The sequence below is a fragment of the Carcharhinus amblyrhynchos genome, chromosome 13 (assembly GCF_965287045.1).
Source record: "Carcharhinus amblyrhynchos chromosome 13, sCarAmb.v2.hapA, whole genome shotgun sequence".
Taxonomy (NCBI): domain Eukaryota; kingdom Metazoa; phylum Chordata; class Chondrichthyes; order Carcharhiniformes; family Carcharhinidae; genus Carcharhinus; species Carcharhinus amblyrhynchos.
The window spans coordinates 11,396,791-11,416,667 of NC_137336.1; the positions used below are offsets into that span (position 1 = coordinate 11,396,791).

The 19,877-nt window shown below is 45.3% G+C and overlaps 1 protein-coding gene across 1 annotated transcript in view; it reads right to left on the bottom strand.

Moving 5' to 3' along the window:
* The window catches only part of LOC145351446 (macrophage colony-stimulating factor 1 receptor-like), a 60,159-nt gene extending 47,513 nt beyond the window's left edge, over positions 1-12,646 (bottom strand). The window contains exon 1 of the mRNA XM_080201038.1: positions 12,525-12,646. Coding sequence (XP_080057164.1) covers positions 12,525-12,573 — 49 coding nt within the window. The 5' untranslated portion in view covers positions 12,574-12,646. The remainder of the gene's footprint in view (positions 1-12,524) is intronic.
* Between the last annotated feature and the right edge of the window lie 7,231 nt (positions 12,647-19,877).

Below are 19,877 nucleotides of genomic sequence, written 5' to 3' on the forward strand. Positions count from 1 at the left end.
CCTGTTGCCATGCTGTAACCCTCGATGATTCTATGACTGAAATGATTGACCTCCGACCACCACAACTATCGACCTTTGTGCCCGACACAACTCCAACCAGCTTCATACTCATGCTTTGAGAACAAAATCAGGAAAGTTATGGGGGACAGTGGGCAGGTGCCAGGCAAGCTACCCACCAAAATTAACATGCTTCCCATCTTCAAGCCCATGGTGAGGGAGCTCAAAGCAACCTTCTGTATGTAAACAGTCCTCAGTCACAAGGTAGCTGCAGGCTGTCACCAGTAGTTGACACTCTGGTATGGTTTTCGGAAGTTTCTCTCTCTTCTCTGCCACCAGGTTACTTTGAAAATATCTGCCTGCTCCTGAGTACCATTTACTTGCTCTGTGAAAGTCTTGTGTCTCAGATGGTAGACCCCCTGCCTTTGAACCAGAAGTTCCAGGTTCGAGTCCCCCTCTAGGACTCATTGGGCTGTGGAAGGAGTGTATACGACATGGTTCAGCGGGTTGATTATCAGCCTGCTTTCCCACTGTTCCCCAAAGAGCAGATATTGAGCGCAAAGATGTAAAATAAACTTTCCCAATGTAATAGGATGCTTGTCATATGAGGAACGGTTGAGGACTCTGGGTCTGTACTCGTTGGAGTTTAGAAGGATGAGGGGGGATCTTATTGAAACTTACAGGATACAGCGAGGCCTGGATACAGTGGACATGGAGAGGATGTTTCCAATAGTAGGAAAAACTAGAACCAGAGAGAACAACCCCAGGCTAAATGGACAATCCTTTAAAACAGAGATGAGGAATTTCTTCAGCCAGAGGGTGGTGAATCTGTGGAATTCCTTGCTGCAGAAGGCTGTGGAGGCCAGTGTCTTTAAGTCAAAGATAGATAGGTTCTTGATTGAAAAGGGGATCAGTGGTTGTGGGGAAAAGGCAGGAAAATGGGGATGAGAAAAATATCAGCCGTGATTGAATGGTGAAGCAGACTCGATGAGCTGAGTGGCCTAATTCTGATCCTATGTCTTATGGTCTTGTGGTCTTGCGAGGGTACCGGAAGCACCATTAGAAAAATATGGCAGTAAGATAGAAATGAGATAAGTGATTACTAATTATAATCACACATCTTTTCCTGCACTGTAAAATAAGATTTTCCAACTCGTTTTAATTTTAAAACTCAATCTGATCAGAAAGTGAAAGCTGTAACTGGGTAAATATAAACAACAACCTCTGATTCTCACTTCCATTTTTGTCTAACTCTGAGACAACTGAAAAAGTCTACAATATGCTAGCAATTAGTAAACAAGGTTACCAGTCCACTCACGCGATGTGGAGAGAGTTAGTGCTGAGGAAATGATTATATAAGGCCGTGGGCCCAATCAGAACAAGAAAATGTTCAACTTCCAATCCCTCTGGCTTCAGGGAGGTGACGGCCGAGTGGTATTATCGCTAGACTAGTAATCCAAGAAACTCAGCTAATGTTCTGGGGACCCAGGTTCAAATTCTATGACAGCAGACGGTGGAATTTGATTTCTATAAAATATGTTTGGAATTAAGAGAAAGGGTTTATTTTGCAGGTAATGGAAGGGGTCATGATGCACTGGTTAGCACTGCCGCCTCACAGTGCCAGGGATTAGGATGCAATTTCCTGGCTTGGGTCACTGTTTGTGCGGAGTCTGGTCACTCTCCGCATGTCTGTGTGGGTTTGCTGCAGTTTCTTCCCACAGTCCAGAGATGTGCTGGTTAGGTGCATTGGCAATGCTCAATTGCCCCTTAGCCAGCATTTATTGCCCACTCATTGTTGCCTGAGGGCAGTTGAGTGTCAACCACATTCCTGTGGATCTGGAGTCACAGGTGGACCAGACCAGATAAGGGCGGCAGATTTCCTTCCCTAAAGGACATTTGTGAACAAGATGGGTTTTTCTTACAATTGACAATGGCTCCATGATCATCAGTAGAATCGTGGGTAACTATGTGGGTTTATGGGGATAGAGCCTGGGTAGGATTGCTGTCAGTGCTGACTCTTTTTAAAGTTTATTTATTAGTGGCAAGTAAAGTTTGCATTAACACCGCAATGAAATTACTGTGAAATTCCCCTGGTCACCACACTCCGGTGCCTATTCGGGTCAACGCACCTAACCAGCACATCTTTCAGACTGTGGGAGGAAACCAGAGGAAACCCCCGCAGACACAGGAAGAACGTGCAAACTTCACACAGACAGTCACCCGAGGCCAGGAATCGAACCCGGGTCCCTGGCTCTGTGAGGCAGCAGTGCTAACCACTGTGCCAATCGCTGGGCCGAGTGACCTCTTTCAGGATTGGAGGGATTCTATGATTCGACTGATGACCATGAAATCATTGTCAATTGTCGGAAAAACCCATCTGGTTCACGAATATCCTTTAGGGAAGGAAATCTGTTGTCCTTATCCGGTCTGGCCGAGTATGACTCACGAACCACAGCAATGTGGTTGACTCCCAACTGCCCTCAGGCAACAATGAGTGGGCAATAAATGCTGGCCATCTAATGATACATACATCCCTTGAGTGAATAAAAATAACACTTTGTGCCTTTCCCTGTGGCATCGTAATTATTAGCAATTATTGACTCAGAGCGTTCAAGACCACAGTTGAGGAAATGCCAGTATTCTTTCTAACGATGACTTAGGGAAAGGGGGTCTGGTTTCACAGAAAGGGAGAGACAAAGAGGTGATTGGTATTATAATGGGCTGCGCTGAGAATGAATCAGGTGAATTTGCATGGTTTGATCCTTCCTGTTCATCAGTAACATCTGAAACAGAGGAAACAAGACGCAAAGAAAATGTGCAATCTGAGTCACCTCATCACAGAAGGGAGAAGTTATAGAGTCCTAGAGCACAGAAGAGGCTCTTCGGCCCATCGAGTCTACACTGACAATAATTACCACTAAAGTCATGCTAATCCCATTTTCCTGCACTTGTCCTTGAAGGTCATGACATCTCAAGTACTCAGCCAAATATTTTTTAATGGATGTAACGTTTCCAGTCTCCAGTACATTCCCAGGCAGTGCATTCCAAATTCCCAACACCTTCTGAGTGATTTTTTTTCTCAAATCGCCTCTGAATCTCCTGACCCTCACCCTGACACTATACACCCTTGTGATTGACCACTCGAATAAGGGGGATAGCTGCTTCCTATTCACTCTGTCCAAACCGCTTGTAATCTTATAAACCTCAATCATGTCCTCCTTCAGCCTTCTCTGTTCTAAAGAAAACAGTCCAAGGCCTATCCAATCTCTCTTTACAGCTCAAATGCTCCATTCCAGGCAATATCTTGGTGACTCTCCTCTATCCCCTCTCTAGTGCGAGCGCATCCTTCCTATAGTGAGGGGGCCATAGTGGCACACAGTATTCCAGCTGTGTCCTAACCAATGCTCTGGACCACTCCAACATTACCCCCTTGCTCTTATACTCTATACCACTACAGTGCAGCACTCCCTCAGTACTGACCCTCTGACAGTGCAGCACTCCCTCAGTACTGACCCTCTGACAGTGCGGCACTCCCTCAGTGCTGACCCTCTGACAGTGCGGCACTCCTTCAGTACTAACCCTCTGACAGTGCGGCACTCCCTCAGCACTGACCCTCTGACAGTGCGGCACTCCCTCAGTACTGACCCTCTGACAGTGCAGCACTCCCTCAGTACTGACCCTCTGACAGTGCAGCACTCCCTCAGTACTGACCCTCTGACAGTGCGGCACTCCCTCAGTACTGACCCTCTGACAGTGCAGCACTCCCTCAGTACTGACCCTCTGACAGTGCAGCACTCCCTCAGTACTGACCCTCTAACAGTGCAGCACTCCCACAGTACTGCCTCTCTGACAGTGCGGCACTCCCTCAGTGCTGACCCTCTGACAGTGCAGCACTCCCTCAATACTGACCCTCTGACAGTGCAGCACTCCCTCAGTACTGTCCCTCTGACAGTGCAAGGGTCCTGTATGCCTTCTTAACTCTGCTGCCTTCAGGGATTTGTGAATAAGTATCTCAAGATTCATCCATTCCACTGAGCTTTTCAGTATACTGCCATTCATTAAATACTCTTTTGTCTTGTTGCTTTATTTAAAGCGCATCACCCTGCACTGATCAGGGCTAAATCCCATCTGCCACTGCTCTGCCCATTTGACCACAACCTATCTATACCTTCTTGTAACTTACGATCTTCTTCTTCACTATTAAGTACCGTACCAAACTTGGGGCCAAAGTGCGATACTACTGGAGGCAGCATTGTAGTGTAAAGAGTGCCCGTACCAAGGGAGGGAGTGCTGCATTGTTGAAGGGGGCCAGCACTGAGTCAGCACTTCATTGTTGAAAGGGTCAGTACTGAGGGAGTGCTTCACTGTCAGAGGGTCAGTACTGTGGGAGTGCTGCACTGTCAGAGGGTCAGTATTGAGGGAGTGCTGCACTGTCAGAGGGTCAGTACTAAGGGAGTGCTGTACTGTCAGAGGGTCAGTACTGAGGGAGTGCTGCACTGTCAGAGGGTCAGTACTGAGGGAGTGCTGCACTGTCAGAGGGTCAGTATTGAGGGAGTGCTGCACTGTCAGAGGGTCAGTACTGAGTGAGTGCTGCACTGTCAGAGGGTTGGTACTGAGCGAGTGCTGCACTGTCAGAGGGTCAGTACTGAGCGAGTGCTGCACTGTCAGAGGGTCAGTACTGAGGGAGTGCTGCACTGTCAGAGGGTTGGTACTGAGCGAGTGCTGCTCCGTCAGAGGGTCAGTACTGAGGGAGTGCTGCACTATCAGAGGGTCAGTACTGAGGGAGTGCTGCACTGTCAGAGGGTCAGTACTGAGGGAGTGTTGCACTATCAGAGGGTCAGTACTGAGGGAGTGCTGCACTGTCAGAGGGTCAGTACTGAGGGAGTGCTGCACTGTCAGAGGGTCAGTTTGGAGGGAGTGCTGCACTGTCAGAGGGTCAGTACTGAGGGAGTGCTGCACTGTTAAGGGTCAGTGCTGAGGGAGTGCTGCACTGTCAGAGGATCAGTACTGAGGGAGTGCTGCACTGTCAGAGGGACAGTACTGAGGGAGTGCTGCACTATCAGAGGGACAGTACTGCGGGAGTGCTGCACTGTCAGAGGGACAGTACTGAGGGAGTGCTGCACTGTCAGAGGGACAGTACTGAGGGAGTGCTGCACTGTCAGAGGGACAGTACTGAGGGAGTGCTGCACTGTCAGAGGGTCAGTAATGAGGGAGTGCTGCACTGTCAGAGGGACAGTACTAAGGGAGTGCTGCACTGTCAGAGGGTCAGTTTGGAGGGAGTGCTGCACTGTCAGAGGGTCAGTACTGAGGGAGTGCTGCACTGTCAGAGGGTCAGTACTGAGGGAGTGCTGCACTGTCAGAGGGTCAGTTTGGAGGGAGTGCTGCACTGTCAGAGGGTCAGTACTGAGGGAGTGCTGCACTGTCAGAGGGTCAGTTTGGAGGGAGTGCTGCACTGTCAGAGAGGCAGTACTGTGGGAGTGCTGCACTGTCAGAGGGTCAGTACTGAGGGAGTGCTGCACTGTCAGAGGGTCAGTACTGAGGGAGTGCTGCACTGTCAGAGGGTCAGTACTGAGGGAGTGCTGCACTGTCAGAGGGTCAGTACTGAGAGAGTGCTGCACTGTCAGAGGGTCAGTACTGAGGGAGTGCTGCACTGTCAGAGGGTCAGTACTGAGGGAGTGCTGCACTGTCAGAGGGTCAGTACTGAGGGAGTGCTGCACTGTCAGAGGGTCAGTACTGAGGGAGTGCTGCACTGTCAGAGGGTCAGTTTGGAGGGAGTGCTGCACTGTCAGAGAGGCAGTACTGTGGGAGTGCTGCACTGTCAGAGGGTCAGTACTGAGGGAGTGCTGCACTGTCAGAGGGTCAGTACTGAGGGAGTGCTGCACTGTCAGAGGGTCAGTACTGAGGGAGTGCTGCACTGTCAGAGAGTCAGTACTGAGGGAGTGCTGAACTATCAGAGGGTCAGTACTGAGGGAGTGCTGCACTGTTGCACAGGGGGCAATACAGAGGAGGGGAGTGTTGCATTGTTGAAGTGACACACTGAGGGAGAACTGCACTGTGGGAGGAGGCACATTGCAATGCAGTAGTGAGGGAGTGCTACACTGTTGGAGGTACCATCCTTCAACTGAGATGTTAGTTCTGTGTAATAAAAAAGTTAGCATCAGCTTATTTCCAAGGAAGAGTCATATTGAACTCCAAATGCTTTTCTAGCACTTTCTGTTTTTATTCCCGATAAGAGCTGCAATTTTTATTAAATTCTCAGATACTATAGCAGGCCATGTACTAATGCAGCAAGTCCTGGACAACATTCAGGTGTGAACTGATTAAGTGACATAGTAACCCTATAGTGCAGAAGGAGGCCATGCAGGCTGTCAAGTCTGCACCAACTCTCGGATAGAGCATCCAAGCCAGGCTCTATCCTCACACATTCACCCCACTAATTCCCATTACCCAGATATCATGGGACACAAAGGGGCAATTTACTAATTACTTAGCCTGCACATTTTGGGGTGTGAGAGTAAACTGGAACCCCCGGAGGAAACCCACGCAGACATGGGGAGAACACGCAAACTCCATACAAGGCGGGAATCAAACCCGGGTCTCTATCATTGTGAGGCAGCAGTGCCAACCATTGCGCCACTGTGCCACCACACTGCACTCGTGCCAAGGAAGGTTCGTGGGCAAAAAGAGAGAATTGAGCAATCTTCTCATGATATTCAATTGCATCAACATCGCTGAATTTCATGTTTTCAACATCCTGGGAATTACAGTTTAGCAGAAACTAATCATGTTCAGTTATATAAATGTAAGAGTGGATCAGAGACTGGGAATTCCTTGGTAAGTAGTTCACTTTGTGACTCCCCAACATCCTTCCATCACCTTTGAGACACAAGTTAGAATAATTGCAATTTGCCTGGATGAATGCTAAGAAATTTGAGACAAATTCAGGAGAAAACAACTTATTGGCACACTATTCATCACCTTCACCACTGACGTACAATGTCAGCCGTGTGTACCATCTACAAGATGCACCGAAAGCGCTTCAATAACACCTTCCAAACCTACAACCTTCACCATCTAGAAGGGCAAGGGCAACAGACACATGGGAACACCACCACCTGCATGATTCCTCCAAGCCACACATTGTCCTAGCTTGGAACTATATCGAGAAGTGGAGATCCTGGTGTTGGACTGGGGTGGGCACAATAAGAAGTCTCACAACACCACGTTAAAGTCCAACAGGTTTATTTAGAATCACAAGCTTTCGGAGTGCTGCTCCTTCATCAAGTGATGGCGGACCAGCGTTCAAAAGCTCGTGGTTCCAAAAAAAAACCTGTTGGACTTTAACCTGGTGTTGTGAGACTTCTAACTGGAACTATATCGCTGTTCCTTCACTGTTGCTGGGTCAAAATCCTGGAACTCTCTTCCTAATCGCACTCTGGGTGTCCCTACACCACATGATTCAAGAAAGTTGTTCACCACCAACTTCTCAAACAGAATTTGAGATAGACACAAACATTGGACTTGAATCAACACCCATGTTATTTGATAGAATTCTTAATCAAAGTGGGTAGTGAGGTAGCTGATTCTGAGACCAGGGTCTTAATTCTCAATAAAAGCAACGATGATGTTATGACGCATGAGATAGCGATGATAGACTGGGAAACATTAATGAAAGGAAGGACAATGGACAGGCATTGGCAGGCATTCAACGAATGAACAGGTGAACTCCAAGCTGTTTATTCCTATTTGGCGCAGGAGTGGTAAGAGAACTGTGGCCTTCCATGGCCTACAGTGGAAATTAGAGATAGCATCAGATTCAAAGAAGAAACATACAAATTGGCATGAGAAAGCAATAGGCATGAGGAATGGGAATGGTTTAAAATTTAGCAAAGACAAACAAAGGGATTGATTAAGAAGGGGAAAATAATGAAAGTAAGCTAGCAGGAAGCATAAAAACTGACTGTAAAAATTTCTGTAGGTATGTAAAGCAAAAAAGATTGACAAAAATGAATGTAGGCTCCTTGCAGTCAGAAACAGAGGAATTCCTAATGGGGAACCAAGCAACAGCTGAGGAACTAACTTTGTGTATCTGTTTTCAGAAAGAAAGACATAAATAATCTACCTGAAGTTCTAAGAAACGCAAATTTTAGTGAGCAGCTGAAGGAAATCAGCATTAGTAGAGAAATGGTTTTGGAGAAGTTGATGGGATTGTAGCTGGATAAATCTCCAGGGTCTTCATCTCAGAGTACTTAGGAAGTGGCCCTGGTAATAGTGGTCATTTTCTAAAATTTTTTGGACTCTGGAATGGTTCTTGCAGGTTGCAGGGTGTAAGCCTGCTATTCAGTAGGAGATAGAAAACAGAGAACTATAGACCAATGAGTCTAATGTCAATAATAGGGAAGTTGCTAGGGTCCATTATCAAGGATTTCATAGCATAGCATTTGGAAAGTAGTGGTATAATCAGACAAAGTCAGCATGGATTTGCAAAAGGGAAATCATGTTTAGCAAATCTACTGGGGTTCTTTGAGTCTGTAACTGCTGGCATTGGCCAAGGAGAACTGGTAGATGTGGTTTATTTAGACTCTCAGAAGGCATTCAACAAGGTCTCACATAGCAAATTCTGTCCCAATTTAAAACTCATGGGATTGCGGGTAGTGTATTGAGATGGATAGAGAGCTGGTTAGCGGACAGGAAGCAAAGAGTTGGCATAAGTGGGTCTTTTTCTGATTGGCAGGCAGTGACTAGTGAGGTTCTGTAGGGATCTGTGCTAGGACACCCTGTTGACGTTATATATATACATAAGTTTTGGAAAAGGGAACTAAATGTATTATCTCCAAATTTGCAGATGATACAAAGTTGTATGGGGGGTTGGGGGTGAGCTGTGAGACGGATGCAGAGATGCTTCAGCGTGAGTTGGACAGGCTGAGTGTGGGCATATGCATAGCAGATGCAGTATAATGTGGATAAATGTGAGGTTATCCATTTTGGCAGCAATAATAGGAATTCAGATTATTATTTGAATGGGTGTAAATTGAGAGAGGTGGGTACACAGCAAGACCTTGGAATCCTCGTGCATCAGTAACTGAAAGTAAGCGCCTTGGGTACAGCAGGCAGTAAAGAAGGCAAATGGTATGTTGGCCTTCATAGTGAGAGGATTTGAGTATAGAGATAGAGATGTTTTGCTGCAATTGTATAGGGTGATAGTGAGGTCACATCTGGAATATTGTGTGAAATTTTGTAGTCCTTGTCTGAGAAAGGATGTCCTTGCTATACAGGGAGTACAGCAAAGGTTTACCAGGCTGATTCCTGGGATGGCTGGTCTGTCATATGAGGAGAGACGAAGTCGGTTAGGATTATATTCACTGGAGTTTAGAAGATCTCATTGAAACTTATAAAATTCTAACAGGGTTAGACAGAGTAGATTTAGAAAGAATGTTCCTAATGGTGAGAACTAGTTTGAGGATAAGGGGTAAACCTTTTAGAACTGAGGTGAGGAGAAATTTCTTCACCCAGAGGGTGGTGAATGTGTGGAATTCACTCCCACAGAAAGTAGTTGAGGTCAAAACGTTGTCTGGTTTCAAGAAGAAATTAGATATAAGTCTTGGGGCTAAAGGGATGAAGGAATGTGGCGGCATGGGGGAAATCGGGATATTGAATTCGATGATCAGCTATGATCAAAATGAATGGCAGAACAAGCTCAAAGGGCCAAATGGCCAACTCCTGCTTCTAGTCTCCATGTATATTTTCCACATATTTATACAAGTAAATATTTTTAAAATTTGATTCGTTTTGCAAAGTTACTGCTGAATCTTCTTCCATGACATTTACAGGCTGAACATTTCATTCATAATGCACTGATTTAAAAAGACTCTTCTCATTTTCCTCTGTCTATTTTCTAAATGTCCATCAGTCACGGTTACCATCTCTTCCGCCAGTGGAAACAGCGTCGCCTCGTCAGTTCTATAAAAGCTCTCATAATTTAGAACATCTCAACTGGGAATGCCAGAGCAGGAGGCCATTCAGCCCCTCAAGCCAGTTCTATGGTTCCATTAGATCACAGCTGATCTGTGCCTTAACTTCATCTACACATTTTCCTTCTGTAATCCTTGATTTTTCCTGTCTTGACTCAATCAAAACCTCTTATAATGTTGCTATTATTGATATTCCATCCCTCAGTGATGGCTCTACTCTGAGTGTCTCCAAACAAGTGAAAGGGGAAAATTAGCCAGTGTCTCTGCTTCTAATCTCTCCCCTGTGATGTTTGTTGGGAGAGTGTATGTGTGGATCTGTTGGTGAGAGTGTGGGATGAATAAGTCTTGTTGTGGGAGAGAGGGTTGGTGGTGGGGTGGGGAGGGGCAGAAATTGGGCTCCATACTATAGGAAAGATGTTGAGATTTCAGAGCGGGTACAGTACACAATCACTGGGACTCTCCCGAGTAATTAAAACCAAGCCAACCAATGGTTTAATGAGAAACAGGACCGAGGTGGATCAGCCATGATTTCACTCAATGGTAGAAGAAGCTGGAGGGGCTGAATGGTCTCCTCCTGTTCTGTATGTATACTGAGAATAGAAATACAAAGAAAGCCTTGAAAATTGGGACTTCCATCACTAGCTCAATGCAATAAATAGCAATATGACACAACATTAAACCAAGGATATTGTGGTATTGGACGATGCCAGAATAAGGGGTATAATTATCAGGAAAGACTGGGCACAGTTCTCTAGGAGAGAGAATGCTGAGGGGGACCTGACAGTGGCCTTTAAAATTACAAAAGGCTTTGATGGTGGGGGGGCATGGGAAATATGTTTCCACTTGTGGAGGGAACGTTGTCGAGGAGGCATAAACACAAGATAGTCACTGAAAAATGCTGGGGATTGAGGGGAAACTTCCTTACACGGAGGGTAACTGTTTCAGAAAGAGGATGAAGGGCTGAATGGAAAGGGCAAAGTGTAGGATAAAGAGAGAGACAGTCTGGGCTAAGGGCAGTAAGATTCCATGGAGTTACCTTGCTGTGCGATGCATTCTATGATGGAGGTATGGAGGTGGGGGGAGGAATGGGAGTAAAGAGTCAAGAGGCTGATTCTGAATGTCTGATCCAAGCGTAGCACAGGTTAAACCCTGAAGTGATTATTAGATCTGGGAGATGGGGAAATGATTAGGTTCTAAGCCATAATGAGCTGTTTATACCAGCAGAATTGCAGAGAGAGAATGATAGGATGATACTAGCGCCATACTAGCATCATAGGATGATAACTCTCTTCCACCTTCTTCTGTCGGGAAAAAGATACAATAGTCTGAGGTCACGTATCAACCAGCTTCTTCCCTGCTGCCATCAGACTTTCGAATGGATCCAACTTGCACTAAGTTGATCTTTCTCTACACCTTAGCTTTGACCGTAACACTACATTCTGCACTCTCCCCTTTCCTTCTCTATGTACAGTATGCTTTATCTGTATAGTGCAAGAAACAATACTTTTCACTGTATACCAATACATGTGTCAATAATAAATCAAATCAAAATCACAATTGGAGGTTATTGGTCAATTGTGCCTTTAGTAGTATGAACCTGTCCCCTCCTCCATCCTCACTTCCTTATAAATATTCCATTTTCAAGTATTTGTCCAATTCCCTTTGGAAAGTAATGATTGAATCTGCTTCCAGTTCACAACACTTCCCCTGCGTATAGAATCATACAAGTCCTACAATGCAGAAGCAGGTTATCGGCTCATTGAGTCTGCACCCACACTTTCTGATAGAGCATCTTACCCAGTAACCCCATGTATTTACACCAAAATGCCCCTAACATACACATTTTGGGGCAATTTACCATGGCTAATCCCTCCTAGCCTCCACATCTTTGGAGTGTGGGAGGAAACCGAAGCACCCAGGGGAAACCCACGCAGACACGGGGAGAATGTGCAGACTCCACACAGACAGTGACCCAAGACCGGAATCGAACCTGGCTCCCAGGTTCTGCGAGGCAGCAGTGCTAACCGCTGTGCCACCATGCCAGCCATAAAAACATCATTTCCTCGTGTCGCCTTACAAATGATCTCAATCCCCTTTAAATCCTCATTGATCTTACATTCGTGTACACACTTAGGGCAGGATTTTCCAGCCCTTCCCGCTGGTGGAATCTTCCAGTCCTGTTGATGGTGATTCCCCCCACCTCACGTCCCCCACCCTGTAAGCTTCAAGGGGACTGGGGACGACCTTGTTGGCGATCACTGATGAACCGCCGGAAGATGCGGTGCAGGTGGAAGGGGGTGCGGGAGAGGAGGCTGGAAAATCCTGTCTCAGTCCTTTTTCACTCCTCCAAAGCTCCCTCCTGCTTTGGGAAAACCTCGGTTAAAAATCTCCCCTTAACTTTCCCTGCGCCAAGGAACAACCCCAGCTTCTCCAAGTCAGTGCAGAGAGTGAGCTGTCTCCCTCACACACACGCGTAGGCAGACACACACACACAGACACACACACACAGACAGACACACGGAGTCATGGAAACACATCACTCTAACATTACATTACCTGCCACACAGGAAACAGGCAGCGTGAGGAGGATCAGGTACAGATACATTGTCCGCCCAGTCACTGGGTCCAATCTGATCAGGAGTCGGCTCCCATATGAAAATCACAACTGATTCTTTAAAACTCAGCACAAACTGCAGTCTGACTTCTGCTTTTTGACGTTTGAGAACATCCTCTATCTTTCAGATAAACGAAAATAACTTGACTACTGACGACAGCTAAAGGGATGATGACAGACCTGAAAACCATTTAAAGAATTAATAGGACTTTATAAGATGATGAAGGGGATAGGTAGGGTGGAGGTTTAGAGGCTGTTTCCTCGGGTAGATGTAGCTGTTACTCAGGGGGCATGATTATGAGGTTCATGGTGGGAGATATAGGAGGGATGCCCGAGGTAGACTCTTTACTCAGAGAGTGGTTGGGGTGTGGAAGTCCAAAGATGTGCGGGTTAGGTTGATTGGCCGTGCTAAGGAATTGTCCCTTAGTGTCGAGGGATGCGTAGGTTAGAGGGATTAGTGGGTATAATATGTAGGGATATGGGGGTAGGGACTGGGTGGGATTGTGTTCGCTGCAGACTCGATGGGCCGAAGGGCCTCTTTCTGCACTGTAGGGTTCTATGCTTCTATGGAATGCACTGCCTGCTGTGATAGTGGAGTCGGACACTTTAGGAACTTTTATGCGGATATTGGATAGGCACATGGAACACACCAGAATGATAGGGAGTGGGATAGCTTGATCTTGGGTTCGGACGTAGCTCGGCACAACATTGAGGGCCGAAGGGTCTGAACTGTGCTGTAATGTTCTATGTTCTAAAGAAGGATATGACAGCAACTTGTCTTTCACAGAGCCATTATCCAACACAATCTGACACCCAGCCACAGAAGGGAATATCTGGGCATGTTTGAGAATATTTAAGCAACAAAGAGATAGTTTTGAAGGAAAGTCCTAAAGGAAGTAACAGATATGGAGAGGAGGGAGGGAACTGAGGGTTCAGTGGTCTTTAGGGATCATCAGGGATGCTCAAGAGGCCACAATTGGATAAGGGTTGTGGAGTTGGAGAAGGAGGGAGTGATGACAAAATGGGGAAATTTGAAAATAAGGAGGAGAACTTTAAATTTAAGGTGTTGCTTAACCTGAAAAGAGGTTTTGTGGTGCAGGGGGTTAGTGTAGTTACGTCTAAGCCAGAAGCTCTGGGTTCAAATCCCACAGTAAGAAATATCACAACACCAGGTTAAAGTCCAACAGGTTTATTTGCTAACAAACACCACTAGCTTTCGGAGCACTGCCCCTTCGTCAGGTGAGTGGGGAGTTCTGATCACAAACAGGGTATATAAAGACACACACTCAGTTTACAGAATACTGTATTCATTATCAGTCGGCAAATCCTTTCAATATGCCTTATTTCAGGCAGTAGGAGTGTTCGGGTTTCCTGGTCAGACGTATGGAAGAAGGCAATGACAAACCACTGCAGTACTTTGCCAAGATTAATCACAGACCAACCCAATGGAAGTCCATGGTCATCAATGTTTGCTGGGGGCATGGTATCTGGAGGACGCTGTACCAGGAACCCCTGTAGGTCAGTGGGTATGAGGAGTGATGGATGAACCAGATTTGGTTCAAGTAGGGACATAGGCAGCAGAGTTTAGCATGTACTTTTGAATCATAGAAACCCTACAGTGTAGAAGGAGGCCATTTGGCCCATTGATCAGAATAACAGGGCATCTGATGCGATAGGAGTCAGTCGCACTGTGAATGATTACTGGAAATGGGGAGTGGGAGTGTCATCAATCAATAAAGGATGATACTCCAATTTTCCTATCCTGTAAAACTGGAATGGTTAATTTGGATTAGAGTTATAGAGCATTATAGCACAGAAACAGTCCATCTGGACTAGGGACTCCATGCTGACTCTGTGGAGTAATCTAGTCAGTTTGATATTTACCCACTCTATCCCTACAGCTCTGCTTATTTATTTCCTATAAGGGCCTATCCAATTTCCTTTTGAAATTATCGATTGCCTGGATGAGTTCAGCTCCACCACCTTTCAAGAAACTTGACACCAGATCATCCAGGATGAAGCACCCCATTCACAAACACTCGCTCCCTCCACCACCGACACACAGTGGCAGTAGTGTGGACCATCTACAAGATGCTCTGCAATTCGCCAAAGTTCCTTAGACAGTTTTCTCCAAACCTGCCACCATTAGCCATCTACAAGGATAAGAGCAGCAGATACCTGGGAACACCACCACTTAGAGGTTCCCCTCCAAGCCACTCTGACTTGGAAATATAATGCTGTTCCTTCACTGCCGCTGGGTCAACATCATGGAATTCCCTCTGTAACAGCACTGTCGGTAGGCAAACACAGAAATCAAACGTAAGCAAGTTTTATTTCGGTTTTGATTTGATTTAGTATTGTCACGTGTATTAGTAGTACACAGTGAAAAATATGGTTTCTTGCACACTTTATAGATAAGGCATACCTTTCATAAAGAAGGAAAGGTGAGTGTGCAGAATGTAGTGTTACAGTCATAGCTAGTGTTTAGAGAAAGATCAATTTAATGCAAGGTAAGTCCATTCAAAAGTCTGATGGCAGCAGGGAAGAAGCTACTCTTGAATCAGTAGGTTTTTTGTTCTCAGACTTTTTCCCAATGGAAGAAGGTGGAAGAGAGAATGTCCGGGGTGCATGGGATCCTTGATTATGTTGGCTGCTTTTCCGAGGCATCAGGAACAGTGGACAGAGTTAATGGATGGGAGGCTGGTTTGGGTGATGGACTGAACATAAGAACATAAGAAATAGGAGCAGGAGTAGGCCATCTAGCCCTTCGAGCCTGCCCCGCCATTCAATAAGATCATGGCTGATCTGAACTGGCTCAGTTCCACTTTCCCGCTTTCTCCCCATAACCCTTAATTCCCTTGTCTGTCAAAAACCTATCTACCCGTGTCTTAAATATATTTAGCGAGGTAGCCTCCACCACATCAACGGGCAGAGAATTCCAGAGATTCACCACCCTTTGAATGAAGAAGTTCCTCTTCAACTCCGTTCTAACTGCCCCCCCCCTTATCTTGAGGCTGTGCCCTCTAGTCCTGCTGTCCTTTCTGAGCGGGAAGAATCTCTCTACCTCTACCCTATCCATCCCTTTCATTATCTCATATGTCTCTATAAGATCCCCCCTCATCCTTCTAAACTCCAACGAGTACAGACCCAGTCTATTTAGTCTCTCGTCATAGTCTAACCCCCTCATCTCCGGTATCAGCCTAGTGGACCTCCTCTGCACTCCCTCCAAGGCCAAAGTATCCTTGCGCAAGTGCGGCGACCAAAGCTGCACACAGTACTCCAGCTGCGGCCTCACCAGTGCCCTGTACAGTTGCAGCAAGACCTCCCTACTTTTATATTCAATCCCCCTCACTATAAAGGCCTGCATCCCATTCGCCTTCTTGATCACCTGCTGCACCTGCAGACTGGGTTTTTGCGACTCATGCACAAGGACCCCCAGGTCCCTCTGCACCATAGCATGCTGCAGCTTTTTGCCCTTTAAATAGTAATCTCTCCTACTATTATTTCTGCCAAAGTGGATAACCTCACACTTGCTAACATTGTACTCCATCTGCCAGGTCCTCGCCCACTCGCTCAGCCTATCCAGATCCCTCTGCAGACTTTTCACACCCTCCGCACAATTTGCTTTTCCACTCATCTTTGTGTCATCAGCAAATTTCGTCACCCTACACTCAGCCCCCTCCTCCAGATCATCTATATAAATGGTAAATAGCTGAGGCCCCAGCACCGATCCCTGCGGCGCTCCACTAGTTACCAACCGCCAATCAGAATAGCACCCATTGATACCAACTCCCTGCCTCCTATTAGACAACCAATCCTCTATCCATGCTAACACCTTACCCCCAACTCCATGCCCCCTAACCTTCTGAAGTAATCTTTTGTGCGGCACCTTATCAAACGCCTTTTGAAAATCGAGAAACACCACATCCACCGGTTCCCCTCTGTCTACCACACTAGTCACATCCTCATAGAAATCCAATAAATTCGTCAAACACGACTTCCCCTTAACGAATCTGTGCTGCGTCTGCTCTATCAAACCGTTCTTTTCTAGGTGCCTCCCTATTTCTTCTTTGATGACGGATTCAAGCATTGTTCCAACTACTGGGCTTCATTCATTACCTTTTATAGTTTCTTGTGGTCTTGGGCAGAGCAGGAGCCATACCAAACTATGATACATCCAGAAAGAATGCTTTCCACGGTGCATCTGTGAAAATTGGTGAGAGTCAAAGCGGATATGCCAAATTTCCTTTGTCTTCTGAGAAAGTAGAAGTGTTAATGGGCTTTCTTAACTATAGTGTTGGACCAGGACAGGTTGTTGGTGATCTAAAAACTTGATCACCTAAAAGCTTGACGTTCTCGGCCATTTCTTCTTCGTCCCTATTGATGTAGACTGGGGTATGTTCCCCACTATGCTTCCTGAAGCAGATGACTATCTCTTGCGTTTTGTTGACATTGAAGAAGAGATTATTATTGCTGTACTATTTCATCAGATTCTCTATCTCATTCTTGTACTCTGTCTTGTCATTGTTTGAGATCCAACCCACTAAGGTGTGTCATCAGCAAACTTGAAAATCGAGTTGGAGGGGAATTTGACCACACAGTCATAGGTGCATAAGGAGTATAGTGGGGGGCTGAGAACACAGCCTTGAGGGGCACTGATGTTGAGGATGATCATGGAGGAGATGTTGATGCCTACCCTTGCCGATTGTGGTCTGTGGATTAGCTATATCTATATATAAATTAGCTATTAGGAAGAGGCACAAGCCAGCTGGTGGAATTCAAAAATTCAATTACTAAATCTGGAATTACAAACTAGAGTTGGTAATAGTAGCCACAAAACCAATGTCACAAAATGGCACTGGCATGGGGTGGCACAGTGGTTAGCATTGCTGCCTCATTGCACCAGAGACATAGGTTCAATTCCTGGCTTGGGTCACTGTCTGCATGGAGAATGCACGTTCTCACCATGTCTCTATGGGTTTCCTCCAGCTGCCTCAATTTTCTCCCACGGTCTGAACGATGTGCTAGTTAGGTGCATTGGCAATGCTAATATTCTCCCTTGGTGTACCTGAACAGGTGCCAGAATGTAGCGACTAAGGGATTTTCACAGTAACTTCATTGCAGTGTTAATGTAAGCCTACTTGTGGCTAATAAAAAAACTTCTCTTTTCTTGGATACAAGCATAGTCTGTCCAACCTTTCCTCATAAGACAACCCATCCATTCCAGCTATTAGTCAAGTAAACTTTCTCTAAATTGCTTCCAATGCATTTACATCATTTCTGTACACAATAGTCCAGCTGTGGTCTCACAAATGCTCTGTGTAGCTAAAGCATAAACTCCCTACTTTTGTAATCCCCTCACAATAAATGATTACATTCTATTAACTTTCCTAATTACTTTCTGTACCTGTACACTAGCCTTTTGTGATTCATACACCAGGACATCCAGATCCCTCTGAACACCTGAGCTCTGTAATCTCTCACTATTTAGATAATGGGCTTGTCTTTTATACTTCCTGCCAAAATGGACAATTTCACATTTGCCCACGTTATATTGCATTTGCCAGATCTTTGACCACTCAATTTATTTATATATATTTTTGCAGCCTCCTTATGTCCATTTCACAATTTACTTTTCTGCTTGGTTTTGTATCCTAGCTTTGAGGGCAGCATGGGTTGCACAATGATTAGCACTGCTGCCTCACAGTGCCAGGGGCCTGGGTTCGATTCCTGGCTTGAGTCACTGTCTGTGCGGAGTCTGCAAGTTCTCACCGTGTCTGCGTGGATTTCCGTCCGGGTGCTCCGGTTTCTTCCCATAGTATGAAAGACATGCTGGTTAGGTGAGTTGGCTATGCTAAAATTCTCCCTCAATGCACCCTAACAGGTGCCGGAGTGTGGTGACTAGGGGATTTTGACAGCAACTTCATTACAGCGTTAATGTAAGCCTACTTATGACTAATAAACTTTAAAACTTTAATCCTAAAAATTTGGCAACTATTCCTTCATCCAAGTTATTTATATAAATTGTAAACAATTGAGGTCTTGCACTGAGCCCTGTGGCGCACCACTCATTACATCTTGTGGTTTTGCTATCTTATGTGCACTATATAAATGCAATTGCTCTGTTAGTTGTAATATGTTTCCACTGTTTCATTTTTCTTTCAGTCCCTGCCTCAGCAGAAGAATTGCATCAAAGCCCTTTCTGAAATCCAAGTGCAGCAGCCTCTACCTTTCCCCATCAAGCTTCTTTGTCGCAGTCTTGGAGAGAACCAGTTGTTTAGCTTAACGACTTGCCTTTGGGGTTCTACACTGCCCACTGCTGGAATGAAGAGGAACTCTCATACACAAGAAGCGAGCATGAGTCTACTTAGCACTGGCCAAAGATAAAATTGCCACAAAATTAGGATGCTAAATTTAAAACAACGCCGGGAATTCCAAGAACTTGATGAGTCCGACACTTCATTTAAGCAGCATGAAGTTGTGTCTTGAAGGAGCTTATGAGCTCACAACAAATAAACTCAAATTCATCCTGCAACAGTTTTCTGAAGAAAATACCCAAAAATAATAATCATAGTTTTATAGCACAAAATGAGGCCTTTCCGCACAATCTGCACAAATGGAATGTAATTAAATAATCACTAGAGTAATGACTTGCATTTTATAGACCTTGTCATGTCAGACAATGCCCTAAATTATTTTACATATAATGAATTACTTTGATGTATAGTCACTAATGCTATATAGACAAACATAAATCAGTTTTTTTATGCACAATAGGATCCTGCAAATGGAAATGAGATAAATAACCTACTAACCTGTTCTTGATAGTGTTGCTTCTGTAGGAATTTTGATCACATTGCCCTGCTCTTTCATGGTATGTTACAAAAGATTCAAAAAGGTCCAGAGGGACAGTTTTTTCACACAGGGTGTTAAAATTGGAAATTTTGGACTGGCAAATGGGACAGCTTCATTTCAGCCACTCACGTGGTTTTTCCTGCTGAGCAAGGGATGTTAAAACTATCATCCCTCTCCACCAATCCATCTTGATTCGAAGAGGTTTCACTTCTAACATTGTCAACTGAGCCCATGTTCTGCTGGATAAGCTTGGGTTTTCATCCAGTTTCCTTCAGTTGAAATAAAAGTGGTAATGTTGTCCAATTAATTATATTTAGATAGCTTGGCCTGATAAAGATTTTAATTTCAAACTCAATACTGCACTTTAAATGGGAAAGCAGAACAAGACACCTTTCAAGCTTTGGTATGTCTTTGATGTTGTTTGAGTTATAAGGAGAGGC